Source organism: Pempheris klunzingeri, chromosome 14 (genome assembly GCF_042242105.1).
Source record: "Pempheris klunzingeri isolate RE-2024b chromosome 14, fPemKlu1.hap1, whole genome shotgun sequence".
Taxonomy (NCBI): Eukaryota; Metazoa; Chordata; class Actinopteri; order Acropomatiformes; family Pempheridae; genus Pempheris; species Pempheris klunzingeri.
Genome location: NC_092025.1, coordinates 14,004,791 through 14,017,395, shown reverse-complemented (window position 1 = coordinate 14,017,395; position 12,605 = coordinate 14,004,791). Strand labels below are relative to the sequence as shown.

Genomic DNA, 12,605 nt, shown 5'->3' with positions numbered 1-12,605 from the left:
CGCGATGGGGTGACAGCAGCTCTGGTAATGACAAAGAAGATGTGAAGTTGGTGGCGTCGACCAGCTTCTTGGAGGAGCAAAGAAAAAGAAAGGCGACCGATGGATGAAGGAAAACGTGCGCGAGAGCATTTTTGTTCAGAGAAAGATTAAGAGGAAGAAAGATGCAGAAGGATTACTTGGGGGAAAAAATTAAAGGAAGTGAGGATTTAAATGAAATGAAATAAAGAAAAGCTAGTATTTGTATGAAAGATGTAGAAAGAAATGTACGTAAGACCTAACAGGAGGGAAAAGGTAAGAAAGTAAAACAAGAAAGAGGAGAAGAAAGTCGAGTCGAGTGCCGCATAAGGCAGAGAGAGCTGTAAAAACAGAGAGAGATATTGTATGTGGATCCCAACAAAGCAGAAAGTGCGAGACAGGAGGTTGAGTAGAAAATTAGAGGGAAGAGAAAACCTGCATGGGGCAGGCTGGAAGAGGGAGGCAGAGTTGTAAACATAAGGGTTAGAGAGGCTGCGAGGAGGACAGGACAGAGTCATTGCCGCTTGATGGAAAGCTGGGTAGCAGCAAATGGATGTGCCACGGGATGGAGAGACAACTTCAGTCTGAGCAAAGGAGAAAGAAATAGAGGCATGTCATCACCAGCACCATGAGGGCTTCAAGTAAGTTTTTTCGGCTCTCTGCGTTTCCTCAGATTTCTCAGCCTGCAGGCTCTCTCTGGTGAAATACTTCTCAAAGGAATTTCTCTCCCGTCTATTTTCAGGGTGTTACAAAATGTATTTTTCAGGATCTGTGCTGGTGTTGCTTCATATGTGATTTAGAGAGATGAGTTATGCAGAGAATGCTGGGAGAGGGATGTAATTGCTGGATTGCGGTGAAAGGATCGTTTCCTCTGACCGTTCTCATCTCTGATGGTGAAGACGGAGGCTTTTTATTGCCCCGCTGAACTTTGTCCCCTGTGTTTCTGCGGTGCCTCTCCCATTCACTGCCAGCACCTCTAAATGAGTGAATGAGTGAAAGAGGAACGAGATACGACTGATGCAGAATAAGGTTGCTGATGGTGGTTTTTCTGTGAAAGTGAAATTAGTATATTTAGTAACCTTATGGAAATGTATATTATTTTGAACTTGACAACCATGTATGGCACTGTAATGCATTCTGTATTACTTATATTTGATGTAATGCTTATTATCTTGCTTTGGGTTTGTATAAGATGTCTTTCTACAAACCTTAAGCTTCCCACTCACCCTCTGTATATATGTGTATGAATGTAGGTGTAAATGTATGTTTCTGTGTTTATATCATTGCTGCAGTTTTTAACCTGCAGCTTTAAACTGAAATGTCTTTGTCAGCACAAAGTTCTGCAGAGCGGTTTAATCAGTGTCTGCTCATAAAGAAAACGTACACACACACACACACACCCACACATTCATTTCAGAGCTGCCAGCAGTGTGAGCAATACATATGCCAGCGGAAAAAAGCAGTAAAACAAATGCCTGTAAAATGTCTCGTGGAACTGGCGGCAGCACCTAATGGGGTGCGGTGCCATGTGTAAGGCCTGTTAAATTTATGCATTAACGGCTGAAAACTGCTGGTTTATCTGAGTGGCTGTCGTTTGAAAGTACGGGATTTGTAATGTTAAACTGTACTTTTACTGTTTCCTTTGTCCTCTCAAGATAATTTGTGTCCCTCACTGGCTCACTTCCAGTTTTTCCAATCTCATCATTCCAGTTAATTCCCAGAGGAAAATTAAATTCTCCGGAGATGATCCTCTCCTTAGGCTTAAAAATGCTAAGACACAGATACGATGCTATGCTCTTTATTCCTGTCTCAGACTGTGTTTAATGTATATTTATAGGCAGCAAATGATTAACACTGCACATCAAGGTGGGCATATGTGGGAAATTGAATGATTTTAGATTTAAAATCATTTTATTATTTTATTACTCTGAATTGCTCTGTAGAACCATGAATGCCAAAAAAATCTACTTGATCAGTGCATTTATCAGTGTGTACTCAACATGCCTCTACTGTTTTTTCTTTGCTTTACAGAGATTGAGGCTAAGGAGGCATGTGATTGGCTTAGAGCAGCGGGATTTCCACAGTACGCCCAACTCTATGAAGGTAACACACACACACATACACACAAATACACAAAGAGTAGCAAAAGTCCAGTGTATACCCAGCTGGCTTGTTTCACACAAAGACTTTCCCCCTTCAAATCTCTCCTTTTGTTTATTCATGCTCCTGACTCTCTCTCTCTCTCTCTCTCTCTCTCTCTCTCTCTGTCTTATTTTTCCATCATCTCTATTTCTCTCTCTTTTTCTGCCATCCCTCCATCTTCGTATCCCCGTCTTCTGGGCGTTCTATTTCCAGGCTTCAGTTCCTGTCCAGAGGGAGGGGTCATGGGAAAGGCCTTGTTATCACTGCTGGGACTCTCACAGCTTCTTTTTCTCCCTTCTTTCTTCCACCTTTCTCCTTCTGTCCCACCCTCAGCTCGCCCACCACTTTTCTTACAGTCTGTGTCATGTTCTTACTATTTCTCTCACTCATCTGTAGCATCTTCCCTTTTTCCTTCCTTCTGTCTTACCCTCCTTCCACCTTTCTGGAAAACCTACAGGCGCTCATTCATGTGATGATCATCGGGTCTCATACAGTTGAGGCACAAACAGGAAATGGTCCCAGTAATCTAAGGAGAAGCTCTTAAAATACTGCAGTCCTGCTTTAGCAGCACACACACATGTGCACACACTTGCGCGTCTCTGAGAACGGCTGTGAGCTCCAGTAATGTCGGGTTATGACTGCTGGCCTCTGGGACTCTGTGGCTGCTCCCGGGCGTACATGATGCCTGCAGTCTGTCACCACACACACAGAATCACCAAAATAAAAGGCTTGAGTCATTCTGGCATTGGCATTGTGTGGAATTCAAGCTAATTTGTGGTTAGAAAGTGTGTGTGTGTGTGTGTGTGAGTGTGTGTGTCTGTGTATGTCTGTGTGTGTGTGTGTGTGTGTGTGTGTGTGTCTGTGTGTCTGTGTCTGTGTGTGTGTGCGTGTGTGCGTGTGTGTGTGTCTGTGTGTGTGCGTGTGTGTTCTGTAAACTGTAGATGCAGATGACAGGTGTTAACAGCATTTGAACCACACTTCATAGACTTCTTTGACGGTTAACTGGCTCTCCTGTCGGTCATAAACTGACACACCTCTCATTCTCTCTTCTTCCTCTTTCTCTCTGACGCTCTTCTAGACTCCCAGTTTCCAATTGATATTTCCTCAGTGAAAAGGGACCATGACTTTTTGGACCGGGATCTGGTGGAGCCTCTGTGTCGGTAAGGGCAATTGCGCGCATATGCACGCATATACAGTACATACTTAACACATTTACACCCACCCACACGCAGACCTCATTCTTTGGTGAGCACATTTAATGCCAGTAAAATCGCAGATTCCTTTTCTCTCCCCCCCGGTTCTGTACTCTGACCTGTCTCTGCGGTCTGCTGCTAACCGCTAATCATTAGATGTCTGACCTCGACCCTTAATGAAGTCCCCATCCCTGTCTCGAGCTCAGACACCCAGGCTTTGATCTGGTCAACCCCCCTCCCCTCTGCCACGCTCTGATCTCCTATTCAAAGAGTAGAGACCCTCAGGGGGCAAACAGGGGGAGGCTGAGGCTAACGGGGAAGAAGTGAGAGGATGCCAGTATATTTCACCAGATGGCTTTGTGTTTTAAGTCCCTCTGCACATCTCTATGATCTTTCTTTTTCACATCTCCTCATTTCCCAGCTTACACCAGCATACTTTCCCACTCCTCCTTTATCTTTTTTGTCTTCTCCCCCTCCCCATCTCTCCAGTGTCTATGGTAGAGGAGGGTGTGGTAATTATACCGTTAGTGACTCCTGACAGCTATATTGTGAGATAATACACAATCAGACCCCCTGGGGACTGTCTTAGGAGCTGTAAAACATACTCATAATGAGCTCTCTCTTGTTCACGCAGCACTCTTTAAATTTTTTTTTTTTCCAGAGGTGTTTATCTTAGATTATATACTCATGTATAGAGTATATAGAGTCCTAAATATGAATGAATATATGTGCCTTCATCCAGGAAGCAGAAATACAGGGTGTGGACAGTACAATGGCTCCCTCTGTATATTTTCCACAGTGAATGCTTACAAGAAAGAGTTGATATGACAGCTTGCTGCTTCCTATTGGTATTTTTGTGGTCTATATGTAGTAACAAGCAATCCCTTGTGTGCCTGTTTGTATAAGAGGACAGAGAGAGTGAACAGTGAATAAAAGAGGTTTTTCCTCTATACTATTAGAGGCTGAAATCTTTCAAATGACAGAGGTCATGAGCCCCAAAACATGTTTTAAATGATCCCATCTTGAAAAGCACCAACAGAGACACAACCCTCCTAACCAGCTGCTGTTCACATCCCCTGAGTCACAGAAGGGGGAAGAGAGTGGGTGGGAAGGATGGGTGCAGACTGCACTGAGACTTTTTGCTAAGGAGGTTGCCCCTAGTGCTCCAGAGTATGGAAGCAGGAGGGGGTGGGGATGGGAGACGGAAGAAGGGAGGAGGGAGGGAACTGGTGGGGAGGAGCCTGCTGTGTTTCGGGGGGGGGGGGGCACTCCTTGAGGGTGAGGATCAGTCCCAGTGGAGTGATGGTGGAGAAGGAGAGGGAGGAATAAATGAGGAAAAGCCAGTGTGGGAGCAGGGGTAGACAGAGTAGAAGTAGACAGAATGTAATGAGAAGGATAGCGCCAGACAAGCAGATCAAAGAGGAAGATGAAGAGGCGTGCCGGAGAGTGACTGATCAGACTCAGGAGGAGAGTGTGACAGTGAGGAGTGAGAGATAAGAGAGTGAAAGTGAGAACTGAGAATGCTACAGTGCAGGAAGAAACAAACACACAGCAGCAGACAAAACATATCCATCATACCAGCTGTACTGCAGCACTGTAGACACACTAATTGTGTCTTTATCTGTGTGTTGCAGACGTCTAAATACTCTGAACAAGTGTGCCTCCATGAAATTGGATGTCAGCTGCCCCAAGAAGAAAGTAAGTTTTTTCATCATCTTAACAAGACTCTTTGTTGTTGCATGGCTGCTGATTTGCTTCTGATCAGTGTACATTTGAAAATGTGATGCCATGTTCCTCAAAGGGAGTTCACCATTTGATGTATTCACGCTTAACTCTAGTGTGTTTGCATCCGGTCAAGTTAAATTAAGGCTGGTGAGAATTCTGCCATTCATACTGAATCAATGAAGACGGCAACTTGCTCCAAACCACAAATCGTTTTAATTGGAACATATTTTGATCCCAGACAGGTCTTTGTCAGGTCACCTCGCCCATAATGTATATACCAATAGGCTCTCTGATGGCAGGTTAACCATCTAACCCCGCAAGGGGATAAACATTTTGAAACAATTAAGAATTCAAGTCCATCTATCTACCAAAAATACATCAATCCAAAAGAGTAGGAGTACACATACAACAATACATCAAATGTTATATCATATTCTTGGTTCAGGCCTCTTGGTGTCAGACTTTGAAGTGTAAGGATGTGAAAATTCTTCCTTTGGAAACTGGATTAAACAACTGCACAGAGACTTTCTGTAAAGGTGGGTCTTGGTCTGCTTCCAGTGGAGCTGTGGTGTGGTTCAGCTTTAACACATAACACATCAACAAAGTGACATTGACACATGACACATGTATTAATTCAAAGGTAAAACGAAGCCAGTTTACCCGATTTGTCTGCTGATAGGACACCTCATGTCAAAGTATTTCTATGTGAGTTCCAGAGATAATAAAACCTTAAAGTTCAATATAAGTTTCTGTCAGGTTAATAGATGTATTTGTAGCCAATCCTAAATGGAGAAAAGGTTAAATAAATGGGTCTATAAGTTCCTAAATGGAATCTAGTAACTAAAATCCTAAAGTACCTCCTTTATCCCTCTGTAGGGTGATGACTCTGATGAAGATGATCCGTTGGCTATCAGTAAAAGGTGGACGTTCGAGTGGAGCAGTCGACGTTGGTCTCGGCTACAAGACTTCCTGTTGGACAGCACCAATGAGAGCAGCCCGACAGGTCACGGGGAGGGTCTGCACAGCACAGTGAGCAGTGAGAGTGTGCTGACAGACCTGAGCGAGCAGGAGATCACAGAAATCTCCTCACTGCACAGTGAGGATTCTGCCTCCGCCATGCCTGACTCCATATCTATGGCGTCTCTCTCCGCTTCTTACCAACCACCCAGGGAACTTCCACACTACAATTCCCTGCCAATCAAGAGTGGCCGCCACGGGCAAGGAGGGCGGAGTAAAGCCAAAGAGTTTTTACGTCGCATGGAAATAATGCGAACTTGGGGGCCGTCGACCAGGCGGAAAAGCTCAAATCGGAGGCCACCACTGGTCATCAGTGGGCCGGTGTTACAGGGCGAGGAGCCTCAGGCGCTGCAGACGCTCCAGTGTACTCCCATCAGCCAATTAGAACACAGCACTAAACACAGCCACCAAACTGATGGTGACACTTCCCCTGTCTCCCTTAACGATGATTGTAAAGACGGAACCACGGTGGGGGTGAGCCCCAGCAGTGAGGCAGTGGTGCCCTGTGTGAAGGAGCCTGTGTGTGCAAAACCCCGCGCTGCCAGCAAGAGAAGCAGCATGTATCTGGAAGATATGGAGCTGCCCTCTCAGGGTAAGAGGACAGAAGGACAGAGTCCGTTTGGCAGAAACCAGTTTCATTCATATGAAAACCTCCTCGTTCACATCCCCAAAGACCATAAACCAGGCACCTTTCCAAAAGCTTTATCCATAGAGAGCCTGGCGCCTTCCCCTGGTGATGGGAACAATGGCACCCAGACACGGGCCCAAACCTCTCCTCCCAACAATGGTCTGGGTGAGCCCTGGTCTGGTAAACCTCTGTCCAAACCCCCCTGTCCTGGAGCTCCACGGGGTAGCAGGGTGAGTGTTTATGACAACGTGCCAGGCTCCCACCTGTACGCCAGCACAGGAGACCTGCTGGACTTAGAGAAAGAGGACAATCTGTTCCCTCACTTAGATGACATCATCCAGCACGTCAGCGGTTTGCAGCAAATAGTGGACCACTGGAGCCGCAGCGTGCTGCCTGAGGGTGAGACAGGAGAGGGGGAGGAGGAAGGGGAGGGCAGGACCACCCCCAGTGAAGGCGAGAGAGATGGGGTGTCCTTGAACGACACTGATTCAACAGGGACCAGTCGGGAGAGGCGGGACTCCGGAGTTGGGGCCTCGTTGACAAGACCGCGGTGAGTAGCAGTTCAGGCATTTAAAAGATCATTTGAATTTATTACAACTTGTAGTTTTGAGCTTCGAGTTGTGAGTTTTTTTTATTGGTTATGATAACATGCGCTCGCCTAATTCTTTGCTGAGATCTTGGAACATGCCGACATTGTCACAACGATTTCTAAAAAGGCAATAAACAGGTAAAACGAGAGAATCAGGCAGGTTGGAAACAAGCCAACAGTTTAGGCAGAGAACAGCAAAAATGTCAGTAATAATCCTTCGTTGCTCAGGGAAACAGGTGGTGAAGTGAACCAGGAAGTCGGTCCATAAACTATGCTGGATATTGATTAACAATGAGTAGCTTGGGTAATAATTTTTATTTTCACCTTCCTTTTTCTCTTCAAAACAAGTTTAACTAACTTGGATGTTTGTTAAAAATCACTATGATGGTTGTTCTTTCAAATTGGCAGATCCCAGCAGATTTGAGTGCGATGTCATTATCTCAGATATGAAAGATAGCCAAAACAATGATAGTAAGACCCAAGTTGTAATAAATCAGATGTATCCTTTTTAACATGTCCTGGTAAGGCCCTTAGATTGACTGAATCTCTCTGTGTCTCTCATTCTTTACTGGTATGTTCTCCCCATCACAGTCTACGGTGGCCCAGTTTCAGAACCTCTGATCATCTCAACCAGCCAGCATCTTCGCTGCAGATCAGCAGCCAATCAGCAGGCCAGCTCAGCCTGCTGCAGAAGTTCTCTTTGCTCCGCCTCACCGCCATCATGGAGAAATACTCAATGTCTAATAAACATGGCTGGACATGGTAGGTGTACACGGTGCCACATTCATGAAGGGCATATGTTTCTCCCTGTTTCTCTACAATGTGACTATTAGCTCATACTTAATGCAGAAATTCAAGGCATTTACAAGATGTGAGTCAGACAGTTAGACATGGAAAGTGTCTGAAACAATTGCGTAAACTTCTGGTTTAGAAGTCACACTTTTGTTCATTTTTTCACTATATTCTCATATGCAATGAGCTGCATGATTAGGTCATGAAAGGCGCCGGTGCAAAAACTGGCTTTAGATTCTCAGCTGCACACCACAAACCAACAGCCTCCATGACACGCAAACACAAGCGCAACTTTGTTGTTGTTAACGATCGGTCCTGTTCATTTTTATAATCCCCAAGAGGGAAATTCTGTTGACCAGCATCTGCATGAGGAGAAACATAATGAAAGGCCGCTCTTTCTCCCGCACACTTCCCTAATTGTTTTCTGTCTATCGCTCCCAGGTCTGTGCCCAAGTTTATGAAGCGTATGAAGGTGCCAGACTACAAAGAGAAGAGTGTGTTTGGTGTTCCCCTCATCATCCATGTCCAGCGCTGTGGTTTTCCACTCCCTCTGTGTTTACAGCAGGCCCTCAGCCACCTCAGAACACACTGTCTGGACCAGGTTAGAGAGGAAAACGGCTTTTACAAGAATTAATTATAGCCTGTATATGACCTCTGACTGTAGTGCTAAATGTTGGTTATATTTGAAATATGAGCTGACATAAATAAGCAAATAAGCAAGTACCTTGTGTCTTTCTATCTTCCCCATTGGCTTCGTCTGACTGTTCTTTCGTTCCTGCCTCAGGTGGGATTGTTCCGCAAGTCCGGCGTGAAGTCTCGTATTCAGGCCCTGAGGCAGCAGTGTGAGCTGTCCCCTGACTTTGTAAGCTATGAGGACCAGTCAGCTTATGACGTGGCCGACATGGTCAAACAGTTCTTCAGAGACTTGCCAGAGCCTCTGCTGACAAGCAAGCTGGGGGAAACCTTCCTGCATATTTACCAGTGTAAGTTGCCTTGGAGCAATGGGTTTTATAACTTGTTGCAGCTGAAGTCATCTGCCTCTGAGGATGTGAATGTAAATGGTTTTGATTGTTTAGCTGGCATTTAGTCGGCAAACTCTGTGTCATCTGCTGCAAGCACATTTTTGTCATCATGTATATCAATGTATCCGTGTGAAATTCTGGACAACATCTGACAGAAACAGTGTTTCACATAAAATATATTAATATATTATAATTTTTTCTACTACTATACGATTTGTGTTTATGAAATGCGCACTGGAATACTTCATCAAGACTGGATGTTCGGACCTGTGATTTATTCTTTCATACACTCGCTTCCTCCTTTCTTTTGTCCTTAGATGTCCCGAAGGAGCAGAGGCTGCAGGCCGTCAGAGCGGCCATTTTGTTGATGCCGGATGAAAACAGGGAGGTTCTGCAGACGTTGCTCTACTTCCTGCGTGACGTCACTTCCTTGGTGGAGGAGAACCAGATGACGCCGATGAACCTGGCTGTTTGTCTGGGGCCTTCGCTCTTCCACCTCAGCATACTGAAGAACGAGACACTGTCACCAAGGTACACATGAGCACACTGATGCTTACAAACTCTAGAAAGACACAGTGATGAACGTGTGTTGTTGTTAACAACTTGAAAGAACTGAATTGAAGCAATGTACAGTTTATGATTGATTTGGTAAAAGTAGCTTGACTGTGCAAAATAAAGTACAACATGGGGTCTAAGAAAAGATTAGATCCTGTTTATATGATTTTAGATTCAGTTTAGAATCAATTTAATGCCACATTTTTCGTGTTACTCTGTGCACAAGCACTCTTCCCTTTATGTTAATGCTAACATATGTTATGTTCTGCATATTCTGCATTGTTTCTATTCCTAAAGGTCAATCCAGAGAAAGTACACCACAGGACGTCCCGATCAGAAAGACCTGAGTGAAAACTTGGCCGCCACCCAAGGGCTGGCACACATGATCACTGAGTGCCAGTGTCTCTTTCAGGTCAGGATTTACAATTTACAGCAGTTTGATTGCTTATGTTTTATCCATTTATTATGGGTTGGCTGTAACTTTTTGGGTCGTTCCCACAACAGCAAAAAAATATAGATTTGTCTGAAAGTGGTTGTGCAATTCATTGTGCTGACTGAGAAATAATGCATGACCACATCCTTATATATTGAATTAACATACAGAAATAACTGACTATGTGAAATTGAGTGATGTTTGCCTGCTGAGTTGTCATTATCCAAGGCCACAGTATAATTGTGTCCGATGAGCTCATGTCTAAAACTGTGTATCATCATTACCTCGAGGCTGTCATTGTGTGCTGTATGAACTGCTGCTGACCGTGAAAACCTTTTTCAGGACTAAGAAAAACAGGCTTGATCACTGTGCTATTTTTTTTTTTTAGCTTAATGTGGTTTTTATAAAAGCAAAAATGGTTGAATCTTCTTCACCCACAGAGGATAGTGTCATTCTCCAAAAATATGAACTTGACTTGATGTTGTCAGACTTTTGTACCAAAAAAAGCTGGTGTGACATATTCTTTGATCTGTTATTTCAGTGCATATGCTTTGCTCCAAGTCAAACTGCACTTTGTGTTATTTGTCAAGGTCTATTTTCTGCTCTAGACACGGTGTTATTTAGGCCTCAGCTGATGTTATGCACATCCTCCTGCAGATCCCAGAGGAGATGGTGACCCAGTCTCGAAACTCCTACATGGAGGCTGAGCTGATGGTGCCCCCACTGGACGAGCTGTGCAAGGCGCACGACGAGGAAGTGGAGGAGGACGAGGAAGAGGAGGATGAGGAAGGATCGTATCATGCACACCTAGAAAGGCTGGTTCAGAACCTGCTGGAAGAAGCCAAAGATAAGAGCAAAGGCTGGGTGTCTCGTTCAACTACTGACCATACAGAACTGGCGTTTAAAAAGGCACGTGGTCATTGAATTCCTGGGATATCGTGGGGTTTTGAAAGCGGGGAACTATTACATAGGAACCATATTATCATACTATTTGTTTGCAGCTGTTGGCTTCAGATTTAAGTTCAAATCATACATTCATCATTCCTCATGCACACTGTAACAAATCTAACACTCGTGATGTATTTGTGTGTAAGGTGGGAGATGGTAACCCTCTAAGGCGGTGGCGGGTGTGTGTTGAGGTGTCGGCTAATCCCACCGAGGTGCTGCAGCGGCTGCTGAGAGAGCGCCCTCTGTGGCAGGCTGAACTACAGCAGGAGAAGGTTCTGGAGACGCTGAGCAAACAGACAGACGTGTACCAGTACTCCTGCCGCAACATGGCACCTCAGCCCAGCTGTGACTTTGTGGTACTAAGGTCAGGATTTGCGGGCTTTGTGTGATTTGGAATTTTTTATCTACAGAATTATTCATTATTCAGGAACCGCTATTAACCTGTTTACAATGTCACTTACTAACAATACCAGACATTTGATGCCATCATCTTGTGCTCTGGGATACTGTGATGGTCATTTTTCATTCTTTCCCAGATTTTTTATAATCCAACAATTTATCCAGTTAATCGAGAAAATGATCTGCAGATAACTGAGTCCATAATAAAGATGATTATTAGTTGTAGTCCTAGTAAAAAATCTCACACATTCCCACATTTCATGGCTAAACTCACAGCTTTTTTCTGTCTCTCCGCCCCCTCAGATCATGGCGTACAGACCTGTGCAAAGGCTCCTGCGCGCTGGTGTGTGTGTCCGTCGAACATGATGACAGCCCACGCATGGGAGCAGTGAGAGGAGTGGTGCTGGAGTCACAGTACCTCCTTGAGCCCTGTGGGACGGGGAGGACCAGGCTCACACACGTCTCCAGAGTGGACCTCAGGTGTGGGCGGACTTCAAGTGCTCTCATAGTCAAGCTTTTAATCAACATTGCAATCATTCATGTTCATTATTTTCTATTCTTGTTACAGGGGAAGATCTCCAGAATGGTACAACAAGACTTTTGGTCACCTGTGTGTTAATGAAGCCCAGAGGATCCGCTCCTCTTTTCTCCCGCTGGATCAGACGAGCACTGAGGCCAAAATCTGAGGCCTAGAAATCAAGTTTTATCTTGGGTCACACTGCCACAGCAGCAGGGCCTGAGAACCAGTGACCCAGGAGGGGAATCACCCAGACTTTGGTGTCTTTTCACGCTGCTTTACTGTACCATACTGTACTGAATTTCAGTCATCCACACACAGAGAAGGGAAGAATATTTTTATCACGTTTTCCAGTCTTTTCTACATAGGCGTCTTTAAACAGCATATCACTACTTATTTATCCCATAAATTTAGATTTTTCTAATCCATTTTTTTGCACCATGGAACAAATGGTTTCCAATTTCAAATATGAAATGAGTAGTCTGATCTTCTTTGATTAGAAATGTTGTCTCGTAACCACGTGCATTATTGTAAGGATGAGATTGTGTAGACAGAGTATTTTTAGTAGCCTATTTATTGCTCTAGGGTCATACCTCCATATCTTCAACTACTAATCGGATATCTTACAAA

General features: G+C 44.5%; 1 protein-coding gene across 1 annotated transcript; it reads left to right on the top strand.

Moving 5' to 3' along the window:
- The first annotated feature begins 568 nt into the window (after positions 1-568).
- stard13a (StAR related lipid transfer domain containing 13a) lies at positions 569-12,605 on the top strand. Its single transcript, XM_070843380.1, is given in 15 exon segments — positions 569-656; positions 2,047-2,118; positions 3,236-3,317; positions 4,985-5,048; positions 5,952-7,270; positions 7,901-8,071; positions 8,543-8,702; positions 8,886-9,084; positions 9,441-9,654; positions 9,976-10,090; positions 10,769-11,020; positions 11,206-11,423; positions 11,762-11,938; positions 12,027-12,106; positions 12,109-12,605. Coding segments are annotated over 15 exon segments (3,159 nt in total). The 5' UTR covers positions 569-643; the 3' UTR covers positions 12,132-12,605.